General features: G+C 41.7%; 2 protein-coding genes across 3 annotated transcripts in view; one reads left to right on the forward strand and one right to left on the reverse strand.

The window, feature by feature from the left end:
* hmcn1 (hemicentin 1) overlaps window positions 1–16,871 on the forward strand; it is a 95,075-nt gene extending 78,204 nt beyond the window's left edge. The window contains exons 70-107 of one of the 2 annotated variants that reach the window (XM_080506134.1): window positions 136–217; window positions 341–477; window positions 566–707; window positions 884–1,028; window positions 1,125–1,252; window positions 1,338–1,494; window positions 1,726–1,847; window positions 2,026–2,190; window positions 2,436–2,543; window positions 2,749–2,886; window positions 2,962–3,096; window positions 3,301–3,570; window positions 3,779–3,969; window positions 4,151–4,364; window positions 4,485–4,619; window positions 4,735–4,925; window positions 5,919–6,000; window positions 6,107–6,376; window positions 6,608–6,778; window positions 6,866–7,036; window positions 7,309–7,479; window positions 7,590–7,760; window positions 7,901–8,071; window positions 8,619–8,789; window positions 8,866–9,012; window positions 9,097–9,234; window positions 9,330–9,451; window positions 9,979–10,216; window positions 10,333–10,395; window positions 10,515–10,634; window positions 10,716–10,850; window positions 10,931–11,044; window positions 11,773–11,898; window positions 12,019–12,147; window positions 13,654–14,010; window positions 14,156–14,275; window positions 14,974–15,100; window positions 15,684–16,871. In XM_080506134.1, the coding sequence (XP_080362260.1) occupies window positions 136–217; window positions 341–477; window positions 566–707; window positions 884–1,028; window positions 1,125–1,252; window positions 1,338–1,494; window positions 1,726–1,847; window positions 2,026–2,190; window positions 2,436–2,543; window positions 2,749–2,886; window positions 2,962–3,096; window positions 3,301–3,570; window positions 3,779–3,969; window positions 4,151–4,364; window positions 4,485–4,619; window positions 4,735–4,925; window positions 5,919–6,000; window positions 6,107–6,376; window positions 6,608–6,778; window positions 6,866–7,036; window positions 7,309–7,479; window positions 7,590–7,760; window positions 7,901–8,071; window positions 8,619–8,789; window positions 8,866–9,012; window positions 9,097–9,234; window positions 9,330–9,451; window positions 9,979–10,216; window positions 10,333–10,395; window positions 10,515–10,634; window positions 10,716–10,850; window positions 10,931–11,044; window positions 11,773–11,898; window positions 12,019–12,147; window positions 13,654–14,010; window positions 14,156–14,275; window positions 14,974–15,100; window positions 15,684–16,050 (6,141 nt within the window). In that variant the 3' untranslated portion in view covers window positions 16,051–16,871. The remainder of the gene's footprint in view (window positions 1–135; window positions 218–340; window positions 478–565; window positions 708–883; window positions 1,029–1,124; window positions 1,253–1,337; window positions 1,495–1,725; window positions 1,848–2,025; window positions 2,191–2,435; window positions 2,544–2,748; window positions 2,887–2,961; window positions 3,097–3,300; window positions 3,571–3,778; window positions 3,970–4,150; window positions 4,365–4,484; window positions 4,620–4,734; window positions 4,926–5,918; window positions 6,001–6,106; window positions 6,377–6,607; window positions 6,779–6,865; window positions 7,037–7,308; window positions 7,480–7,589; window positions 7,761–7,900; window positions 8,072–8,618; window positions 8,790–8,865; window positions 9,013–9,096; window positions 9,235–9,329; window positions 9,452–9,978; window positions 10,217–10,332; window positions 10,396–10,514; window positions 10,635–10,715; window positions 10,851–10,930; window positions 11,045–11,772; window positions 11,899–12,018; window positions 12,148–13,653; window positions 14,011–14,155; window positions 14,276–14,973; window positions 15,101–15,683) is intronic. The other variant, XM_080506135.1, reaches the window with a different exon arrangement.
* Window positions 16,872–18,105: 1,234 nt separating this feature from the next.
* Window positions 18,106–24,050, reverse strand: arpc5b (actin related protein 2/3 complex, subunit 5B). Its single transcript, XM_080505624.1, is given in 4 exon segments — window positions 18,106–20,482; window positions 21,888–22,064; window positions 22,231–22,299; window positions 23,753–24,050. Coding segments are annotated over 4 exon segments (459 nt in total). The 5' UTR covers window positions 23,903–24,050; the 3' UTR covers window positions 18,106–20,419.
* Between the last annotated feature and the right edge of the window lie 238 nt (window positions 24,051–24,288).

Genomic DNA, 24,288 nt, shown 5'->3' on the forward strand with positions numbered 1-24,288 from the left:
TGGTATAATATTGATTACAAAAATATTATACTTTCCTTGTAAAATAGCAAATACTTCCATTGCATCTTCTCTTATCATATTTTTTTCTTTTCTTTGTGCACTATTTCTACATTTTCCATACTTAATTTCACTCAGTTGGAGGACACAGGAAGATACAGCTGCTTAGCCAACAGCCCTGCAGGTGATGATGACAAGGACTTCTTGGTTCGAGTGCATGGTGGGTAACATTGATGTGTGACACAAACACATAGCAATGTGCAAAGTTGAGATCAAGAAAGTTCAAGAGATAAGCCTATGTCAATTTGCATAAATCTTTCTCTTCTCACAATTCCTCTTTCAGTTCCCCCTAACATTGCCGGGGACAGCGCGCCCCAGGATGTGACGGTGCTGCAGAACAGACAGGTGACCCTGGAGTGTAAGTCTGATGCCGTTCCACCTCCAACCCTCAACTGGCTCAAAGATGGCCAACCATTGCAGGTCAGAAGTCAAACAAAACCTTACTAAAACAATACCTGCAATATTTCTTAGGTATTTTTGTAAAGGATTTCTCGTTTCCTTCCTGCAGGCTTCTGCTCGTGTACGAATCTTGTCGGGTGGCCGCTATTTACAGGTCAACATGGCAGAGCTCGGTGACACAGCTCAGTACACCTGTGTGGCGAGTAACGTCGCTGGGAAAACCACACGACAGTTTAACCTGGCTGTCAATGGTATTGCAACAGCTTTTATGTAGACAGCCACCACAAAGATTATTGATAAATATGTCACCAGATATGAATTTTATAATTAAAGGAAAGCATGTCTCCTAATTTGTGATTAGTTCTAGAGCTGAAGAAAATGTAGACATTAAAAAGAAGAACTCTAATATGTGCTTTTGTCTCCTCAGTGGCCCCAACTATAAAAGATGGCTTACAGACAGTGTCAGTACACATCAGCAAGCCTGCGGTGCTTGAATGTATAGTGAGCGGAGTGCCACCACCTCGGGTCACCTGGAGGAAACATGGTGCTATACTGGCAGCAAACAACCCTCGGTAAAGCACACAAATTGGCATCTGCTATGAAATCCCCTCTATTGGTTTCATTTTGCTAGTTTCACTATTTCACTGAGCTTTTAAACACGCTTGCAGGTACACCTTTAAAGAGGAGGGCTCTTTACACATTCAGTCAGCTCAGGTGACCGACACTGGTCGCTACCTGTGTATGGCAACAAATCAGGCTGGGACCCAGCGCAAGAGAGTGGACCTGCAAGTGTATGGTGAGTGGTGAAAAGTACAGCAAATGGTAAAGTCAAACCAAAGTTCAGTCATTTAACTTTTCCTAACATTGCTTCCATGCTTTAGTGCCTCCATCCATCACTGACAGTCGCAACAACATAACAGTGATTGTCAATGTTCAGACAACATTGCCTTGTGAGGCCACTGGTATCCCCAAGCCCACCATTAACTGGACTAAAAATGGACGAACCATCAACACTGACCAGAACCAGAATATGTACAGGTTGATCCAGGTTTTCTGTCTCTCTTTCCTAACTTTAAAAATTAAAACCTATTTCTGGAAAAGAAAACAATAAGGGTAATTTAAACACCCTTTATGCAATATGTACTCTGCTTACTTTACAACATTTTTACAAAATAATCATAAACAGTTTTTTTCTGAATTTCTTTTCTTTGTTGAACAAACGATACAAGTGCTTTGAATTATGAATTTTCCATCTCTGAATTTCCACAGATTACTTTCTTCAGGCTCTCTGGTAGTTATAGCTCCCACAGTAGACGACACAGCTGTGTTTAAGTGTGTGGTCTCAAATGAGGCAGGACAAGACTCTAGATCCATCAACCTCAATGTCAATGGTAGGTAATGCAATAGTTTATACGTTTATAAGTATCGAGGGTATTTCTGTTATTAATGCTCATTAATGTTGCTTTGTGAAGTGGCTCAACAGATTTTATTAAAGGGTCTTTTATAAGGGACACATTCAACCATTTCCTTTCCACCTTACAACCGTTCTTGCTGTTCTTGTGTCCACAGTTCCTCCATCTATAGCAGATGAGCCCACTGAGCTAGTAATAACCAGACTGTCCCCAGTGGTCATTGCTTGTACTGCATCTGGTGTCCCAGAGCCCTCCATCCACTGGACCAAAGATGGCATGACACTCCCCAGAGAGGGACGAGGATACATCGTCCTGCCAACAGGTCAGAAACTTGGAAAATATGGCAAAGACGTTGGCAAGTTGGCATGGATCATTCAGTAATGACTGAATACAAGCTTACTACTGTCTCCTTATTCTTTATGACATAAGTAAACCTGAAGCAGTATGAGAAGACTCGAGATGATAAATGAGAAGATACATTAAAAGTATGAGTGATGTACCTGTGATGCTTTTTCAAGTAATATTGAAGCACATGTATGTAATACATAGGTGTTGGTTGGTTCTCAGGTCCAGTACAGATCACTTCAGCAGAGCTTTTTCATGCGGGACAATATTCATGCACAGCGAAGAATGCTGCGGGCTCCACCCATCGAAATGTGCAACTCACCGTGCAGGGTAAAACCACGTTTATCAAGAGATATATTGCTTTCTGAAAAAGGCAAAAAAGAAATATAACTTTCACTAACCACTTGCATTTTGGGTTGTGGGCACAATTCTATCTTCCAATGTCCGTCCCCTTGGTATTTTCATTTTTGTGGCTATGTTTAACATGGATCTATTAAATATTGTATACCCAATTGTTTCTGATCCCTCCTATTAGAACTCCCAGCAATCCAGTCCCATCCATCAACCCTGGATGTGATCCTCAATAATCCCATCACTCTGCCCTGCAGGGCCACTGGCTCGCCAAGGCCTACCATTACTTGGCAGAAGGAAGGCATCAACATACCAAACACAGGTGATTACCGCTGTCTCTGGGTGCCATTCACTGTCAGTGATCCGTCATGACATGGTGCCTTCTGCTTCTTTCTAGGTGGTAGTTTCACAATACTTCCTAATGGAAGTTTGCAGATCTCCAAAGCTTCTTCATCAGACTCTGGGTCATACATATGTGTGGCTCAAAATCTTGCTGGCACTGCATTGGGCAAGACCAAACTCAGAGTGCAATGTACGGTACACACTTGATTATTTCCATGTATTCAAAATCTGTTCAAAAGAAAGAACTGTAGTCTGATGTTTTATATAATGATGCTATTGACATGCATTTTTGTGTTGTATCCTGATAAGTAACATGTACATCATCCACACTTTAAATTCCATCATTGTTCAAATCCTTTCATTGCATACAATCTGTTTGCACTGTGTTTTGCAGTACCTCCACTGATCAGCTCCGAGACACAGAAGTATGTTGCACCTGTGGACTCTTCGGTGACGCTCCAGTGCCAAGCTGAAGGCTTTCCTCCTCCGTCTGTCACATGGCATAGAGAAGGGCAGCGTCTAAGTGAGTCTGTCCGTCAGCGGGTGCTCAGCTCGGGATCCCTGCAGATCGCCTTCATTCAGCCAAATGACGCAGGAAGATACACTTGTACGGCTGCCAATGCAGCAGGCACTGCCAGCTTGGAAATGAGCCTTACTGTACAAAGTAGGTACCCCACTAATATTACACTAACTATCATACTGCTTCAGTTGTGCGCTGTAGAAATACAACTGTTTTACTTCTCCATTAAGACTTCAATCACGTCGCATTATTTCATTGCACATGTCCAGCAGTCAGACTTTTACATATATGACTGTACTAATGCTTGAGAGGAAGATATTGTTTCTTTACATGTCTTCTTTATCATTGTCAGTTCCTCCCTCCATCCGCGTTGGAGAACAGGAGATTGTGGTGGTGGAGAACAATCAGGCCCAGCTGGTATGTGTAGCAGAAGGCATCCCTCAGCCCAGTCTCACCTGGGAAAAAGATGGCACTCCACTTGGAGAAGGTGCAGGGGAGTATACCATCCTGCCATCTGGGGAGCTGGTGATTGACATGGCTCAGGTATGTATCAAAAAGAGAGAGTACTGATTATTGTAAAGGTTATAGTGCATTTCACCCATTTTAGCAGTGTATGGGTCATATTAAAAATTGTCATGAGAACTCCTTTCCTTTTGTCTTTTTTTGTAAATCCTTCATCCTTCTCACTGTCCTCCTTTCTCTTAACCTTCGCTCTCTGCCCCAGCCCAATGATGCTGGCATTTACACTTGTGTTGCCACTAATCCAGTTGGCCAGGACAGTGTGACAGCGACCCTGTCAGTTCATACTCATCCAGTCTTCACTGAGCTTCTCAGTGATGTGTCGCTCAACAAGGCAGAGCGCCTCCTGTTGGCATGTGGGGTAAAAGGCATCCCCCTACCCAGAATCACATGGGCCTTCAATAATAACATCATCCCAGGTATGACTGAACCGGGTCTTTTTCTCCATGTATTCATTGTATCACCATGCATTGCTTTTTCACCTACTGTCCAATTCTCTAACAGTCTTTTTTTCTCTTGGCTTTTGGTTGATGCTATAGTTCACTATGACCACATGAATGGCCACAGTGAGCTGGTGATTGAGAGAGTAAGCAAAGACGACTCTGGTACCTACACATGTGTCGCAGAAAACAGTGTAGGAACCATCAAGTCTTTGTCCTTTGTCTATGTTAAAGGTAAACCCAAACTCATGTCTTCACTCCTTTACACAATAAACATTCTTCTAAATAAACCAGTTTTATATGTAAGGTAAAACCAGATGTTCTCTTTTCCTTATCATCTGTTCTCCAGAGCCTCCAATCATTGATGGTGACCTTCACTCTCGCCGTATTGAACCTCTCGGTGGTAATGCCATTCTCAACTGTGAAGTTCGAGGAGAGCCACTGCCAACCATCCAATGGAGTAAAAATGGAATCAACATCCAGATCAGCAACCGAATTCGCCAACTGGATAACGGCTCATTGGCAATCTATGGGACAGTGGTACAAAAACGCTTGAGACTTGTGCCTCTGACAGTTGATTTTTTCCAATATAATATGTCAATTTACTGCATGACATACTGTGTCGTACCAAAAACCCGACAGACCTGACCTGGGCCAAACAGTATCACTGTACTAATATTTTACCCATTATTTCTCCAAAAAGTCATCATGGAGTACAGTTGGCAAACAGATACTCAAGAAATATGCAGAGCTTGATGCAAAATATTGTTTATTCTCACAGAGACATAAACCTAAATCAGATCATGATACAGACTGACAAAGTTATTTCCTCTTTTATATTCTCCTGAAATATTTTATATACTCCATATATGGTAAGATGGCTCTGAAAGCCTTTGGACTTTCTGTAAATAACCACAACTTTTAAGGCAAGATGGTAACTTGAGTCTGCTTTTAACCCCTTACTGGTGCATTCCTTCTACACCTGTCTCCTGGAAGTCTATTTCAAAAAGCCAGACACAAGCAGTAAATGTGTATATAATAGATGGATTCTATATGCAGTACAATACATGTGTCTTATGTCTACTTTACTTTTTATGCAATTCTGTTAACCAATATAAACTTTCCTCAACAACTGCTCACAAATGTCATGATCTCAACAAATCATAACTGTGTTATGGGGCCATTGTAGCTTTGATTGTGTCATTTTCTAATGAATTTCCAATGGTTGGTTAGTAACTGTAGCTAATGGCAGCAGTTGAACTATGAGGTTTATTTTTGTTGTACAGTGCAAAGCCACAAACCAATTTGCACAGTGTGCAGCCACCTTAGGACCATTGGCATAAGTCACATTAAATATGTGCACCTTCTCAATTTGTGGTCCCCAACAAAAATTGCACTTGATAAAATGTTCCATTAAGTGTTCATCCAACAATGATGATAGACTTCCATCGTTACTATTTAGTATATGATGAAATGTACTGATATAAAGTTGCGTCATACACATATAAATAATTGTCGTCTTTGTTGATACAGAGTGAAGATGCCGGCAGCTACATATGTGTGGCGACAAATGATGCGGGAGTGCTGGAAAGAAGTGTCACTCTTACTTTACAAAGTAGGTCTATCTGTGTCAGTCAAATTTCACACGAAAAAAAATGTTTCTTGTCTTTTTTTTATTTTTTTTAACAAGCACTAACTAAAGCACGACTGTGTTCTTGCAGGTGCACCCATCATTACTGTAGAGCCAGTTGAGACGGTAGTGGATGCTGGCACCACTGCTGTGCTCAACTGTCAGGCAGATGGTGAACCCACTCCCATGATAGAGTGGTCCCGTCAGGGCCGCCCCCTACTGGGTAATGACCACTTCTCCACTTTGTCGAATGGTTCACTGAGGATCAGCAGCTCCCAAAAGGAGGACACGGCTGAGTATGAATGTGTGGCCAGAAATCTGCTTGGCTCAGTGCTGGTCAGAGTTACTCTCATTGTACAAGGTATGTTGGGCTTTTTCACGACACCATGATTTTGTATTGCATTGTATCTTTTTCTGCATGAAGCATTTATCCTTCTGTGTTCTGTAAAATTAAATAAATCAAAAATGTGCTTTCAGTCCTAACTGAAAACCCCATTAACTGCAGGATATCTATACTTGCCCAAAAGGGTGAAAATTGCAGGTTAAGATTTGAGACATACCTTACAGCTAATTTCAGTTACATATTTTGAAGTTCATGGAGGCTACTCAGAGTGGGCAGAGTGGGGTCCTTGCAGTGTGTCCTGTGGCGTCGGAGCCCAGACCAGACTGAGGCAGTGTAACAATCCTCTTCCTGCCAATGGAGGCCGTCACTGCGTCGGAGCAGACTTGGAGACGCGAACGTGTCAGGGAAAGCCCTGTCCAGGTACGACTGCCTCAAAGGACACATTCAAAGGATTCATCCTACGTAAACAAAGATAGTAATATTATGTATTCCTCTTTGTGTCTGCAGTGGATGGTAACTGGTCAGAGTGGTCTGTCTGGGAGGAGTGTTCACGTACTTGTGGGCAGGGCAACAGAACCAGAGTCCGGACCTGTAGCAACCCTCCAGCTCAGCATGGAGGCAGGCCGTGCGAGGGCAAGGCAGTGGAGGTCATTATGTGTAGTGTCAGACCCTGTCCTGGTGAGAAAATACTTAATATATAAATTGAGAGAGTCATACCACATGGGATGTAATAAACAGCAGCACTTCTCATGTGTTTGTATTGAATTTTGATTTTCTTTACTTTTTGATTCCCAAAATGACTTTCTGACTTCACACAAAAACATTTTCTCTATTTTGTAACTGTTGAGTGACCACTTTTGAACTTTGGTGATAACACTTTTTGTGCTGCAGTGAATATGTAAGCAGATAATAAAATGTAGACCTGTGATATTTGATCTTTACTCTCATAGTGGCTGGAAACTGGGGGTCTTGGTTACCTTGGAGCCAGTGCAGTGAAACCTGTGGTAAAGGCATGCAGTCCAGGATCCGGCTGTGCAACAACCCTCCTCCAGCATTTCATGGGTTTCAATGTGAGGGCACAGACACCCAAACACAAGTGTGCAAGGAAAGACCTTGTCCTGGTAAGAGCTGAATTATGCTTTCAGGGACCTTCTGTCTTTTATGAACTTATATGTACAGTCAATGGTGATTACCAGAATTCAGATTTAGGTGATTTTCTATTATTTTCCAGTGGATGGAAAATGGTCATCTTGGATGAGTTGGGGTGCCTGCAGTGTTTCCTGCGGTGGTGGGACCAGACAGAGAACACGTCTGTGTGCCAGCCCTGCTCCACAGCATGGTGGAAGGCAATGTGAGGGCAATGATGTGCAAATAGACTTTTGTAACAGCGACCCCTGCCCAAGTGAGTTATTTTAAACCACACGGTTCTGATTTCGCAATTTTATTTCACAGAAAATCACTTGAACGCGTTCAGATGTTTTCTATTAAAATTAACTGTTTAAAATTATGTTTCACATTATTTTTTCACTTCCCATGTGTCAGTCAGTGGTAACTGGGGTCCATGGAGCAGCTGGGGAAGCTGCAGCAAGAGTTGTAACAGTGGTCAAATGCGACGCTACAGGACCTGTGACAACCCCAGACCAGCCAATGGCGGAAGAGCATGTGCCGGCGCTGATACACAAATACAGCGATGTAGTACGGCCACGTGCCCTGGTGAGTCAAAATGTTTACCGCTGTGTTGATGTCAGTTTGAAAGACATTATTCATCTGTCTTGATCTTGTTTTGATAGATGCACACCAGTTTAATTTGCATATTGAAAATAATAAGCAAAAGCATGATGCTTGATCACGAAGTGTCCCTGAATTGTGTAACTGCTATTCAGTAATTTATTTTTTTAATTCACATTCAGTGACTGTTTTGGGGAATATCTGAGGGGCAAGGGAATTTATAATATGAACCTGCAAAGACCTTAAGATAACCTAGTACAAAAAAATGTACCATACCAATTCCAAAAAGCCTGACAAAATGGATTGATTCTCACATGCCCATTCAAACTAATGAACCTATAACCAATAAGATAATTGGTTGCAAAAATACTTTAGCAACTGTTTTATTATTAGAACTATCCATAATTTCAATATTTTGTCACATCTGTCTCACTGCTCGAACTATTAGTGAGGTAATATTTCTCAGAACATGTAAAAACTGTGATTTGTATGTTAATGTGTTATTTTGTCGTTGTTGTCTGCGTCCTTGCAGTTGATGGTAACTGGGGTCCGTGGCAGACGTGGGGAGAATGTTCCACTTCTTGTGGAGGTGGGGAAAGGACACGTGTCCGACTCTGTAACAGTCCTTCTCCTAGCCACGGTGGCCGGCCGTGTCCAGGTGACTCCACCCAGCTGTCCAGGTGTAACAGTCAAGCCTGTCCAGGTAAGAAATGTGAGAAAGGTGCTGTACATGGGTATGTTTGTGTAAAGTATACATTTTAATTGTTTGACATTGTCAGGTGGTCCCCAGAGAGCTCGAGGAAGCATCATAGGGAACATCAATGATATTGAATTTGGCATCGCCATCCTCAATGCCACCATCACAGAAGGCTCCTCCGGCAGCAGAATCATCAAAGCTACTATTTCTAATGTTCCCAGGTCATTAGGTCAGTTCTGCAGTTTTCTACGTACATTGTCAAAGTCCATGTCTGAGCTGTTCACCAAACTCCATTTCAATATTTAAATCAAAGGTCCGGCTATGAGGAAGCTTATCTCCATCCTGAATCCTGTTTATTGGACGACTGCACAGGAAATGGGAGAGGCTGTCAATGGATACACACTCACAGGGGGGGTCTTCAGGCGAGAGACACAGGTGGAGTTTGCAACAGGTAGGAATGTTTTTTGGGTGCCTATAGAGGGAGAAAATGTAACATTAGTGTGGGCTCCCCAAATGTTTTGACGGGATGTGATTGAACGTCACCAGGTGAGATCCTGCGGATGACCCATATCGCCAGAGGCCTGGACTCTGACGGAGCGCTGCTTCTCGACATTGTCTTAAATGGACACATCTTACAGCTTCCGTCACACGCGGACATTAGCATCAAGGTACAGGAAATAAATGCAAGAAAAAATAAGACAAAATGTATCTCCTGTACAATCGCATGAACTGTATTCATTTAAACTTTCTTTGCAAAACATGTTTAATCCATTTACTGCAAAAACATACACGTGACAACATGCAGGTCCTAGTAGTTCAAGGGGGATTGATTGTTCTATATAGTTAATGTAGACAGCTTTGGAGAAGAAAACTGTAGGCTTTTTTGTTCACCCTCCTTATCGTGTCATGTAATGTAGGAAAGGAGGCTATTTCAATGCAAGCATACAAAACAGTTTGCAGACACTTCAACCATTATTAAGCATCCCACTTTCCTCAGACAAAATAAAGTATCCATCTCAAGTCCCTTTTTGTTTTACCAGCCTGTCATCTCCCTGTTGACAAAAAGTAAATAATTTAAGTGTTGCTGTTACACCAAAATGTGCTTGCCTTTTCAAGACATTTTTTTTTTGAGAATAAAATAATTCAGAACAAAAATAATGGTCAGCTTCATCCCATGCACACTGTTTTGATTCAGGACTACACGGAGGATTACATCCAGACGGGTCCAGGCCAGCTGTACGCTCTGTCCACTCGCATGTTCAGCATCGACAGGGAGAGCGTACCATACTCCTGGAACCACACCATCTCTTACGACCTGTCGAAAGGGAAGATGCCCTACCTGGTAGAAATGCTGCAGGCTACAGCCATCAGCGCTTACTACCACCCTCTGGAGGAGGTGTTGGAGTATAGCATTCAAGCGAGCATCACCAAGGGTGAGTGTTATAGCTTGAATATTGAAATGATACATTTGCAAGCAAAAAAAACCAAAAAGGCGTTGTTGTATGTGTCTGATGGAGTCTGAGTTTAGTTGTTCCTCTCATGATTTCAGGTGAGCGCAGCAATCAGTGCCCTCATGGCTTCACTCTGGTGTCTGATGGACCTTATTGTTCAGGTATTCACACCCATTATACCCTGTTTCAGTAAATCAGCCAATAGCACATGACTTTGAAATCTATGTGTTCTTATTGTCGCCACATTGTTATAAATCTGTGTCTCACCTGTGTGCCACAGATGAGAATGAATGTGAAGTTGGGAACCCCTGTTCTCACACCTGCCACAATGCAATGGGCACCTACTACTGCTCCTGTCCTCGAGGTCTCACCATCTCGGCTGATGGCAGGACGTGTCAGGGTAAAAAACACTCCAAGTGACGTTGACAATTTTATATGACAGTGACCGGAACAGCTAACACACTGTTCTCCTTGGTCTCAGACATTGATGAGTGTTCGCTGGGTGGGAATGTGTGCCACAATGGTCAGGACTGCGAGAACACCATCGGCTCTTACAGGTGTGCCATGCGCTGTGGACGCGGCTTCAGGAGAACAGCTGATGGTCTCAGCTGCACAGGTATGACGGCACCACATCACTGAGCGTTTACGTTCATTTAAAGTTCATGAAAATAATGCGATATTTTATGTGTTGCTCAGATGTGAATGAGTGTCTGGAGTCCAATCCATGTAATCAACACTGTCTGAACACTATTGGAAGTTACCGCTGTGCCTGTGAGCCAGGCTATCAACTCAGGAACAGACGTTGTATCGGTGAGGCGGCTCCACCTCTTCATTAACTCCTTAACATTAAACACATTCCACATTGAAATCCTGCTACAAATACCTTGTGTGCAATACTTTGGTTATAATGATTTTATTGCTCTTTAACATGTTTCTAAAAATCTATTATTTGCAGTTGTTGTGGTGATATGAATATTTCTCATACTTTTATGGCACAAATCCCCATCTATGCACATTTGAATTTCTGAAAAGAATTACTTTAGCAGGGTGATTTTTTTTTTTTTCATGTCCAATATGGCAGTTCTGAACAGAACCCAAACCCTAACCCTATGGAAAAGTGTGGTTTTTATTCACTACTGATCCCAAGAGCTGTTAACAATGAATATTCATAATTAACATAGAAAGACAAAGTATGTGCTGCATGAGAGTTGGAGGCAATGTCTTCATCTTTCTTTTATGAATGATATGTAACCAAAAGAACCTATGGAATTATTCAAATGTAGAAATATTAAATTATCATTCATGTTTGTAACCCTTAAAAGTTTTTTTTGGTTTTTTTTAATGAACCATTTGAAAAGATGACCATGACCAAAACCACTGCAACGCAGCTCATTCTACTGCTTTGTATTACGACTGACAAATATATTTTTAATAAAACCTTCGTAAAGCCTGATTTTCAAATTATATAATGTGTTTTAACATTTGAGCTGCAAATATTATGAAGTATTTGGTTGAAAATGATTCTCTTTTCTCTTCAGATATAAACGAGTGCAGACAGAGGGTTTGTCGCTCAGACCAGCAGTGTAAAAACACACGTGGCGGTTACACTTGCATTGACCTGTGCCCCAGCGGGATGACTAAAGGTGGAAATGGAACATGTGTTGGTGAGTGTCCTGCTTCGGCCATCGAGGAAGCAGAGCAGCAGCTGCACACCAGCAGTGACTGACTGATTTGTGTGCTGAGTTACTCAAGAAGGGACAATTTGTGTTGTTCTTCTGACTCAGACATTGACGAGTGCAAAGATGGCACCCACCAGTGCAGGTACAACCAGATTTGTGAGAACACCAGAGGGAGCTACCACTGCACCTGTCCACGCGGATACAGATCTCAGGGAGTAGGACGACCTTGTGTCGGTATGTATTCTGCTTCTGACCTCTCAATCAGTTCATTGCCTCGTGCTGCTCTGCTGCAGGAATGCATCCGTGATTCTGGAAAGAACGTTTCATTTTTGCACGTCCATTTTATTTCAGATGTTTTGGCCATGGACCTAAAATGAAATCTGAATCTGGGTTCCAAATTGACTCGCAACATTTTCATACATATCTCAAATATTTATTTGTGATTTCATTTTTTTTATGTTTCTTGGACCAGGAAATACAACCTCCATCATATAAAAACAGGCCAGATTTGCACAACACATACAAGACCACTTTCACAGCCTCATGTTTAAACCCTCTTCAAGACTCTAACTCACATTTTCCAAATCTTACATTCATACATTAGCATGAATGTAAGATTAAATTAGTATTTTTAATGATATGCCAAGACAAGAGGGTTTTTCTGTTTGTACATTAAATCAGATTACAAGCTGGAGGTTATTGTTTATGTATATTATCTTGCTGAACTAAACCTGCAACTAACCTGCAAAAAATCCCATTGACTTCCTGATCAGGCAAAGTAGGATGATGCTTGTCTTTTTATTGGCTTACAGATATAGGCGCTTCCCTCAGCAATGTCTTTGCTAAAGCATGCAGAATGGCCAACTATTAAACACTGTGGAATGTTTTGCACTGGCTTCTCTTCACAATTCCCTTGAGCTTGCTTACTTTTGCTTTTATATTTTTCTCTCAGTCCTGAAGTGTAAAATAGTGATCATATGGTGCCACTGCTTTCCTACAATGATGCTGGGTTTGGCCAGGTCTGGGCTTGTGCTATTTCTCCTTTCCTGTACTGTTGGATAACTGGTAGAAAAAAGTTTAGGGGGGAAGAGAAGTGATAATAAGTGGCTCCTCCTCTGGACCAGTAAAGGACCAGCACCATCACCTCACAGCTTCGTGTCCTTTCACTGTCTTCACACTATTTTCAAACTGTTTCCTACCTCTTACTGTTTGGATCTTGCTATTCCAGTAGTGTTGCTTTGTAATGGCTTAAAATCTTTGTCCGATGTTACATTAACAATGGATGCTTATTTCATCTCAACATTGTATATATCTATAATAATGGATATCACTATATTCAAAAAGAAAGAACTGTCTTTAGAACTTTTTTAATATAGAGAGGGGGGTGAAATCTCTCTTTCTCCCTCTCAAATTAAAAATGAATGTGTTTAGACTCAATACATTTCTTTGTCAGGGACATGAAAATGTATTGGGACAAAGTGGGGTAATTGACGTATCCCCTTTTTCCCCCCTCACCCCTATCTTTCTCCTCTATTTTCATGACCTGCACCAACTCATTTATTCCTTTTATCACCTTAATTCTCTTTTTCTTTCCCGGTACTCTTTTTCTTTTGTTTTGTTTTGTTTTTTTCTTCTTCTTTTTTTTTTTTTTTTACACCTTTTTGTCCTTCTGACCTTTTTCTCTGTAACTATGACCTTCCATGTTTCCCTGGTGCTGGTCTGTCTTTGTGCTGAGGGCAGACATAAATGAGTGCGAGCGGCTTCCGCAGCCTTGTGCCCACCAGTGCATCAACACTCCTGGCAGCTTCAAGTGCACCTGCCCTCCGGGGCACCACCTGCTGGGCGATGGCAAGTCCTGTGCTGGGCTCGAGCGCCTTCCCAGCTATGAGAGTTACTCGTACGGCTACCGCACGTCTCAGTCCTCTCCTGAGCTCAGCGACAGCCAGCGAGTGTACCACAACCTGGCCTCTCACAGCTACCATTCCTACACTGCCGCCAGACAGAGGCGCTACCAGAGCCGTAGTCGCAGAGAGACCCTCATACGCGCCTTCTCCTCTTGTCAGCAAGGGTTTGAGCCCAGAGGTGGCCACTGTTTAGGTAAATATGGAGGACAGGCAGGGTTGAGATGAGAGACAGGATCAAAAGTATCAGAATTATAAACTATGAGCTTAACAAATGTTGTTCTATGTTTCGCAGTGCTCTTTATATCATGCCGTGTTTGGTTTCTGTGTATGTGATGCAGACATTAATGAGTGTGAAGTGAGGGACACCTGTCAGCACGAGTGCATGAACACACCAGGGAGCCACCGATGTCTCTGTCCTGCTGGGTATCGCCTGATGGTCAACAGCAAGACATGTCAAGGTGAGTCAGTCAGTCCCTTTTCTCAGGTTGCATCACACATTGGGTGGTTCCAGTGAGATGAAGTGAGGTGTATGGCAGATGAGATGTGTTCAGTTCAGCGCGTGAAAAACATTGATTACGTTTGACAGTTTAGTAGACATCAAAGAAATCATTCAGTTCATAGGCTCAGGTCAGTGTGTGTGGGATTGTGTAATCTAAGTGGAGGCATGGCTTGGAAACGTCATCTCGCAATTTTACCTGAAAATATGCAAGTTTAGCAATTTTGATTGACGAAATCACACAGAACCTTAGCTTGTAGCACTATCAGCATACATATTTAGAGATATAATGAAGTTTGTAACTTATTTTCCACTTGTCCTGATGACTCAGTCTCAGAGTGTCTATAAATCCTGAAATAAAAACAAAACACTTTATCCATCCCGGAGGCAAATTCCAACTTTACTGAACACAGAATGTCCATAAGTTTATAAATAAAGCAAATGTCCGAGTTTGTGTAGCCGCCCACACCCTTGATTTTGTTATCACACAAGGAAAACACCATTACAAAATAAATCTTGCTCTCAGCTTCTGTTATTTTTTCATGGACTAAAGTTATTTAGCCAGGGGTCATTCCTATGCCACTCTTTTTCTTGACCTCAAATATTCATATGTTTCATGTGTTACTTCCTGTACTCACTCATATTTTGCTGTATATGCAGATGTAGACGAGTGTCTGGAACAAAACATCCAGTGTGGAGCAAACCGAATGTGCTTCAATATGAGAGGAAGTTACCAGTGCATCGACACACCCTGTCCACCAAACTACCAGAGGGATCCGGCCACTGGGTGAAACATGTTATATATTGTTACATATTGTACATACAATGAAAGTGAAGATATTATCTTGTATTGTATTTTATTCTGTTCATTTATGGGCTTATGCCCTGAAGATTAACTATTGTCTATAATGGAGGTAATTGATAACTCAGATATAATCTGAAATGATGGCTAAAGACATGTGCGTGTTTGTTCATTGACCCTTTGTGTATGGAAAGTCACTTGATCTACTGTGCAGTGTTAGTGCATGGTTTCTGTGGAAAAATCACATGTGTTTTAAAGTATCAAAACTCAAGTATGTATACCTAGCTCTTTGGTTTGTGTTCATTTTCCTCAGTATTGTAACTGCTGAAGGAAACTGTTTACACTGGGATTTAATCTTTTTTCAACCATCTGAACATATTTGGGATTTGCCTGATTTATTGGAAATCCAAGCCTGTAGTAAACAGTAAAACATCTTAGTGTTCTGAAAATATTTAAACTCAGGATTTTAAGTGAATATGAAAAGAAATCCACTATAATGCAGTCAGAATGATATATTTGGGATATTTTCCCCTCACACCTTCTTGAACTAAAATCCACTTTATTGCAGGTTCTGCCTGAAAAACTGCCCCCCGAATGATCTGGAGTGTGCCCTGAGTCCTTATGCCCTGGAGTACAAGCTGCTGTCCCTCCCCTTTGGCATAGCAGCCAACCAGGATCTCATCAGGCTGGTGGCCTACACACAAGACGGGGTAATGCACCCCAGGACCACCTTCTTAGTGGTGGACGAGGACGTCACGTTGCCATTTGCCCTCAGAGATGAGAACATGAAGGGGGTACTGTTCACTACACGGGCGCTGCGAGAGCCACATACGTACCGCATGAAGGTGCGAGCCCTGTCTTATAACGAGCACGGAGGCATCGAATACCAGACAACCTTCATTGTCTACATCGCTGTCTCTGCCTACCCCTACTGAGAGCACTTTAAAGAGACACGAGTGTGAAGGTTGTTTGCAATCTCCTTGGAAACAGTGACCTAGTGCGAGTGAGTGGCGGTGGTTTACGGCCACCATCGGTACCTTGACTGAACAAGAAGCACAAAGAGTGGATGTAGGAGAGTGGCAAGTTAGTGCATTAAGCCACGAGGACATGAGGGAATGTATGTGACCAGGGAGCAGACACCTGGAAGATACCTGGAGAAAAGTTGAATTAAACCAGCTGTTTATTGGCTCTCATCCCTGGAAAACCTCCCTTCAGCCGGTCATTCAAAAGCTTGTTGTCTTATTAATGTCTCTGCCCACTCTCACATGTATAAGTAATAAGATAATCAGCTGTAACTCTTAATCACCAAAAAAAAAAAAAGTCCACCACTGGCTCAGAAAGGAGATTTCAGCTGTTTTACTTCCCTTCTTTATCGACATCTACCTATTACTAACTTATTGGGAAGTGCTTGAATATGAAAATGGGATCCCACCTTTGTTTGGTCCTTGTATCATCAATCACTAGAGTGGACGTGTGGCTGTTCATATCAGGTGTTTATGAAAGGTCACTGTCACGTATTCTCCATCCTCAGGTAGCAGCCCGTCTAAAACACTAGTGAACAAAGTGACACCGCATCAGCTCTGATGCCGACTCATTCATCAATGTAACACTACGATGCTTCATCCAGTAACTGAAACCAAGATGTATTTTATTTTTTATGACTTGTACATAGTTGTTGTTTTTATCATGATGTAATGCTATACCTGTACTTATTATATCCATTTTCTAATAAAAAAAAAAGAAAGAAATGAATGCACACTTTCAGTAGCTTTCGTGTCTGCAGCGTTACTGCTTGAAACAGTAAATGGATCACAACAGTGATTTGTTTTCAATGGAGACAGTTTATTTCATAATCTGAGAGTCATTTTCTAACTCCAAATGTTATGTGAGCTGCCAAACCTGACACTTTATCTGGCAGAGTTTTTGAAAACAATTTTGTTTGTACTGTTTCATTGGTGTGAAAATCTTAATTCATAGTTATATTGGTGACTCTAAATGGCGCCGAGGTGTGAATGTGAGTGACTGAGTGGGTTTCTGTCTCTGTGTTTGCCCTGTGATGGAGTGACGACGTGTCCAGGGTGGATTCTGCTGGGCTTGGCTCCGGAGCCCCCGCAGCCCTGCATAGGATGATGGATGGATCTAATTGAAGCCTCAAACTGTACAGGAGCCGCCCCATGACTGTATTTCAAAGGCAATTAAAAAGAATAGATTAACAAAAGAAAATGTGAACTCCTTTAATCAAACAGACAAAGTTTGATCTCTGAGTCCTTAAAGTCTGAATTTTACAGCTTTCCAGCTGCCTCAGAAAATCACTGAAGTTGGTTAATATCCCTGTTTATTAGACTAATTATGCAAAACATTGAACAGACCTTGACTTTCATGGCAGAACACCAAGAAGTAAAACCACTTAAAACATTTTTTTTTTATATGCACAATGAAGTTTGGCCAGTCAGGAGACGCTGAATGATCTTAGGAAACCCCCTCACTCCACAGATCTAAAGACTATGGATGAGCCGACACTAATCTTTAAATATTTAAGAAAAACTTTTGTCCTGAAATTGTGCAGATCTGGTTAAGTCATCGTTGCCAGAAGTTCAACTAGTTAATTCCAAGACTTGACAGGTTTTGTTCACAACCACTGCATGTGTATATTTATACGCTCAATAAATACAGAAAATATTATCATTGTGTGGTATTATGTGAGGAACTTTTTTTTATTTCCTTGCAATTTAGATGGAGATCAATCACATATTAGTCAGTAAATTCATAAAATGAAAAAAATCCAAAGGATTTCCATACATTTCTTTAAGATGTGCTCCACATGAAAAAGAATGTAGGCATAAGATGGTCCCCATCGTTGCCATTTCATAATTGAAATAAAGCTGTGGTGATGAGTTTCTATAGTAGCAGAAAGGTTGCAGATGCTTCACCACCAATATGAACAATCCTTATTATTGAAAGACAGAATCCAAACAAAACAACATTCCCATTGATTTATTTCCAAAAAAGCACAAACATAAAAAAGGAGTATTCATGTAAGGCCATTTGTACATCTGTTAGCTGTGTTCCCGTGGCTTGTAGAGCATCACTGACTAAAAAAAAAAAAAAATACATCATAAGGTCATTAAGAGCCTCTGTTTTTCAGTAAAAGTAGTCACTCCTGCATAAGATAACATTTATTTTCTTTTTGCACCACCACTGAAACATGACAACTCATGTCCAAGTATCTCCTGGTAGAAACTAAAAAGGAGAAACACAAACAACTGTGATAATATGTATTAAAAAGAAAAAGCAATAGTGAGAGAACATGAAGCAGGACTTAAGCTCCTCTGATCTCAATGTGTACATAAGTTGCAAAGCTGAAATTTCTTCACATGCTGTCTTTTTTTTTTTTAATCCACCAATGGTCTTCACTAATACACAACTTTAACTGGATCATTAATATAAGCGACATTATTATTCCCACATAAGGACAATAAAACCATTTGGCAACAGACTTGATCTGCTCGATAAGGAAGGCGCAACATTTAACATCCTCCATATCACACAAAGCAAATGGGAGTTTCACTTTCAACCAATTCGTTTGGTATTTGAAAGTAAATCTGGTTTCTGCAACACTGCAGAGGACGTTGTAAAAACCCCAACAGCAGAAATTTAAATAGAATTTTAAAAAAAAAACATTTTTTTTTTTTTAAATCACTGGCATTTTTAAAATCAAATTCAACAATTAGAAAAAAAAGAATGGATGAAACACTTCAAGAATTAAGATCAAAAATGTAATCATGCAAAGCACCTTATTAATAGATCAATCAGTCATGACACTATGACCACTGGCTTTTTTTCCCTTTAATATCACTCGTCAGTGAGAGGGATATATTAGGCCGAAGAAAAATAACGGTAATTTGAATTAGTTTTTTAAACGGCCAGATGACTGGGTCGGAGACGCTTCAAAACAACAGCTCTTGTTGGAAGTTACTGGTCTATCAAAAGTGGTCCGAGGAAAAAAATAGCAATGAACTTTCAAAAAGATTCCTGCGTGGAAACAGCTGCTTCATGCACAAAGGGAGTGAAGGCTGTCGTGTGGACCGCCGCCAACAGGGCAGCTGCTGCAGCTCAAACTGTCGCAGAACAAGATGGCGGTTCGGCGAAGGCGATTGTTGCATTAGGAGCTGGAGACGAGCCAGGACGCTCATGTCATGACTGATTGGCGTAGATTCTTCATCAATTCCTTCTTCTACTTACAAAGGGACAAAAATATGCATCATCTCACAAAGAAGCCAACCAATGTTATTAAGACAATTAACCATTTTTTATCCTCTTCTTGATTGTGGGCAAGAATAAAAGTAAAAGGATAGTTAAAATATAAATGATTTTTTTTTTCTTTCTGTTGAATACTAAATGTAAACACTGAGTGCGAGGACATATTCTCAGGGTGATGTGGTTTCCCCTGTGATTACGGAGGAAACGCAGCACCTGTGAAGAGAACCAGCTGATGCTTGATGATGCTCTGTTCAGTCGCAGAGGGAACGAAGCCCTGCAGGATTGCAGAGGCGTGAGGTGAGGAAAAGCAGAGGGGGGATTACTAAAAGTGGCGGTGAGAGGCATGGTGGGTTGTAATCCCTAACTGGGACAGCAGGATGGATGGATGAATAGATGGATGAATGGCACAGACTTCCTCCGTCTCCTGCACCCCCCCCCCCCAGGGTGAACGTTGACCTCCTACGAGTTAATCCACTATTCCATATCTAGGACTGTGCTTTTAAGGAGGCCTCCAGTCACTGTAATGCTTCATCCATGCTAAAGTGGTGCAGGAAGTGGATTTACTTGCAAAGAAACAGGCTTTCATTCCAACAGGAACACTTAAAAAAAAAATACAAATCTGATTTGAGTGACTGAATACTCTGAAGTCTGTCACCTTCAATCTAAATTTTGAATTAAATTGATGACAGAATATTTTCAAGAGAAATACGCCTCAGCAGTGCGCTTTTAAGATTTGCCGCCTTCGTTTCATTAAACGCGTCAATGAAATTCAGGAGCACAAAAACACTGAATGTGGTTTTGCGTGCAGCACTCTGCTCGGTGTTCAGTGATCGTATACAGGATCAATAAAATCTATTTTGTACTTAAACAGGCGTGAAATTTTCTGGTTTCTTTCCTATTGTTTGATGTGCTGTGAAAGCACCACAATTTTTTTTTTCTTTTCCTCCGAGTCTCTGTGCTATTCATTACATGACCAGCACAGCACAGTGAACGTCCCTCTTTCTGTCAGTGGTGTGGATGTGAGCTGCCCCTCCTCTTCTTCTTTTACACCGTCTTCCTCGCTGTGAGGACCCTCACGATGCTGCCCACCCCTCCGACCGCCAGAGCCTGAGAACACCGAAAATGACCCAAAGTCATAGTTGGGTTGTTTTTCACAGCACAAAAAAAAAACAAAAGTCTCAGTCAAAACCGGATCCTGTGTTCTCAGTGGTGCAACATAAAATATTCTTTGAGGCGTATCTTTTCTGAAACCACAAAACTGATATTCAGTCTCCCTGACGATTGTTTGTTTGAGTCAATCTTTCCAGCTAAATGCTTGTATCTGCCACAGTAAACTGTTCAGAGGTCGTGTAAATGCAGAGACTGATGGTGACAGTCGCAGCTTGATAGAGCTGTAAAAATACGAAGACAACTCAAAATACAAACAAATAAGTAATCGACAAATAACTGTTGCGGGGCTCAAAGTGTTAAGTTGGCAAAACAGTTCCTGCCATTAACACTTATAACAAGACCAAAGTCAATGTTTTACTTGCAGCCTTGCCTATCGCAGGAGGATATTTTAAACTGTAAGAATCAGAGTATCTTGAAATACTTTTCTTTTTAATATCGTCTCACGTCTGACCTTTCATCTGCGGACAGTAAAACAACTACCGCCAACCCTATTTTATGAACTGTTGACAAAGAATGTTAATTAACAATTTACATGCACGAAACAGATGAAAAACAGTTGTTGGTTTGTCGTCATCACGGGAGCTGGAGGTGTAGCGCTGTGCAATTTCATGGCCGTCACTGACAAAATTACAGCAATCATGAGAGAACAGTGGCGATATCTTTGGTCTTGGCTTTAAGTCGGTGGTCAGACGGTTTCAGCCGTTTCAGTTCCAACGGTGTCAAAAATGTGGGGTGATGGTGACAGCTGCTGCGACCCACGTCAACTAACTGACCAATAGAAATGCAGAATGAAATGACGCCCTGATCAGCGCGACACTGGCACAACACCAAAGAGATGCTTTGTGGCTACAATGGCAAAACGCATCAAAATCAGTATGTGGGACGTAAACAAATGTGATGTGGGTATTTCTCTCCAAACACTGCTAAAAGGTCGAGGGCCAAGTTCATGTTTCACAAGATTGTTTTCCGTGAATGGAAGGCGCACGCCTATCACATGTCGTTCTTGTGCAATCACGCTGACTCACGTCCATCGAAGGCTGCGAGTCAGCGCGTTTCCATCGTACAGTCTGCACACAGCAAACTCCACGTTGTTCTCCAAATGTATTAGATTTCTGTCCTACAGTGCGGCTCGATGTGAACTTATAAGATCGTTAAACATTGCACAGTTTGTACTGGGCATTAAACACAAAAAAATATGTCACGCCTATTTGGATTTCAGTAATGGAACCACTCTCAATACGAAACAGCTTTCATTATGATGCATCTGTAAACCCTTTTGGCTCTTTTACAAAAAAACAAACAAAAGACAACTGGCATATATATTGCGATATGGTTTTATTACCTTTTCGTGCCACTGCAGCAGGACTGCGCTGCTGTTTTCCGATGGCCGTTCAAAGCCTTTGTAGATGTACTTCATTAGCAGGTCAACGCCATTCTTGTCGAGCGACTGCACCCCTTTCTCAATGTCACTGCTCTTGAAGGCACTGAGAACCTTCAGCACCAGTCCTTCTGCGCGATCCTGGAATCACAGGAGACGAAAACCAATGTGACGGCACAGGAAATGCACCATTGTTATAATAAAGATCATTGTCCCAAACATATGACTTTATCTGCACATCGTGCACAAAGTGACAAACATGTGAGGTTTGAATTTAATCAAAACAAACAGTAAAATCAAAGCCCACCTTGACGTTCTGGTTCTTTGTGTTGATTGGTGGATTCTTCAGGACTGCATGTAAAGCCTCGATAAGGTTTCCTGTGCTGGAAAGGTTAAGGTCGCACCACAGCAAACACAAAAGCTTCAGGCAGGAGTCGAGTGGGAAAACATCAGTTTCTTCAGAATAGTCATAACAGTTGAATTTCAGTCAGATTGGAGTATATCTGAAGGTTTCTGTCAACTTTTGTCGCTGCTGTATCCTGATATTGTTGTTTAAGTACAACAGTGTGACAAACCGTTGTGGACATGTAGGTACCGATGGGGAACAACTACTTTGAATGGATGATAGCAACTATCTGATATCAATTGTCTACTATTCTATGATGTATTGAAGTGGTTTGATGTCTGTAGGATAATTTCTGGTACTTGTGGATGTGTGCGTTGTCCTGCTGAAAGCACCAAGACCTCCACTTCAAACCTCGCTGCCTGGCACTGGGTTTCACTTTACTCACAGACATGGTCCTCCTCAGATTTCAGCAATCATGTTAAACATTCAATACCGACATCCAATCAATGCTTCTTATTTCACCATCTAACATTGTTCAAGAAGAATTATGGTTTATGGTCGATAAACTGCAGTAAAGCGTGAGTAAAAACACCACTACAGATGAATGTTTTGAGTCGTATGGTTCAGTTGGTAAAAAGGCTGTCTCTGAACCAGAATTTTGCAGGATGACGTCCAGTCTCCTCCAATGTTGTATTTCTCGAGCAAGACACAGAACCCAAAATTACTGCCACTGGATGGATTGCTCCTTGCATGAGAATGTAATCAACAGTGTAAAGGGTGGGGGTGACTCAAACTGTGGAAAAGCACCCATATGCATGAAATCCACTTACAATGAAGCAAGTTTCATGGTTGCAAAAGCATCCATAAACAACAAACTGCTGAAACAGAGAAGACATGTTATGTCAATATTGCAAATTTATGTTTTTGACAGCTGCAATTTATTGGAAACTGAAAACCCAAAGACTGAATTCAAGCCTTGTAGACTCTTTTACAGTCAACTCTTATCAGTCTGCAAGGGAAATAAAGTACTATAGAGGCTTCCAATGAATATCGTGGACATTTAAACGTAATATTCAGTGGCTCATTTGCTTTTATTTGTCGAGATTTTTCTAAAGCAGCCACTTAAAAACGCCTGTGCAGTGAACGAGTGGAGCTTTTCAGGCCCTGCAGACTGAAGAGGACGAAACACCTCCAGTCCATCTGCACAAATCATCAACCCAGATCTCTGTGCAGCATAACGGACCGAGAGAACCGAGCCTCTGTGACAGTGACTGATCTCCACGAACACCACGAAGCTTCACGAGTCTTAAAAAGTCTCTCTGTTTTGCAGGACCGTGAAATGAGTGTCAACACTGACTAGCCTGCTAGCAAAACGACCATTCACACTGGCCGCAGCGACACAGCCGACGTAAAAACACGAATCTCAGCAACGGAGGCGCTTCGGCACGATGAACCGAGCACACTGGAGAAGTTATTGAGCACAATAAGGATATTGCCTGATGAGGGAGTCCACCTCCGCCTCGTCGGGACCAAGCTGGTTTTCTCCTCCGTCTTCTTCGTCCACGAATTTGTTCTCGTCGTACTCGTCCACGTCCACTCGTCTGAAGCGGGCAGACACGGTGCTCTTCGACATTATTTCGGCGGTGGCTCTTTCAGTCTTGCTCTCAACCCGGATCAGTCTACAAATCAAGCTCAGGCCCGGCTTTTTTTTTTTTTTTTTTTTTTAGATTAATGACGCTCCTCGCACACACACTCGACTGTCAGGCAGACGGCTTCCTCCCGTTATCTTCTCGAGGCTAAATCAGCTTCCGCTCGCTCGGTACCGCCACCAGCGGATACAACGTGTAAGTGTAGGCCCAAAAGGTGGTTTTTCAAAAGTTCAGCGCTAGAGGGGGCCCGAACATAACAAACTGCACACCATCAAAGCTCACGATAATCAATTTTATTTCAGAGAAAACGCAACCGAAGTATATTTTCCACACTCTTCTTCTTCTTCTTCTTCTTCTTCTTCTTCTTCTT

The sequence above is a fragment of the Blennius ocellaris genome (genome assembly GCF_963422515.1).
Source record: "Blennius ocellaris genome assembly, chromosome: 12".
In the NCBI taxonomy this organism is placed as follows: Eukaryota; Metazoa; Chordata; class Actinopteri; order Blenniiformes; family Blenniidae; genus Blennius; species Blennius ocellaris.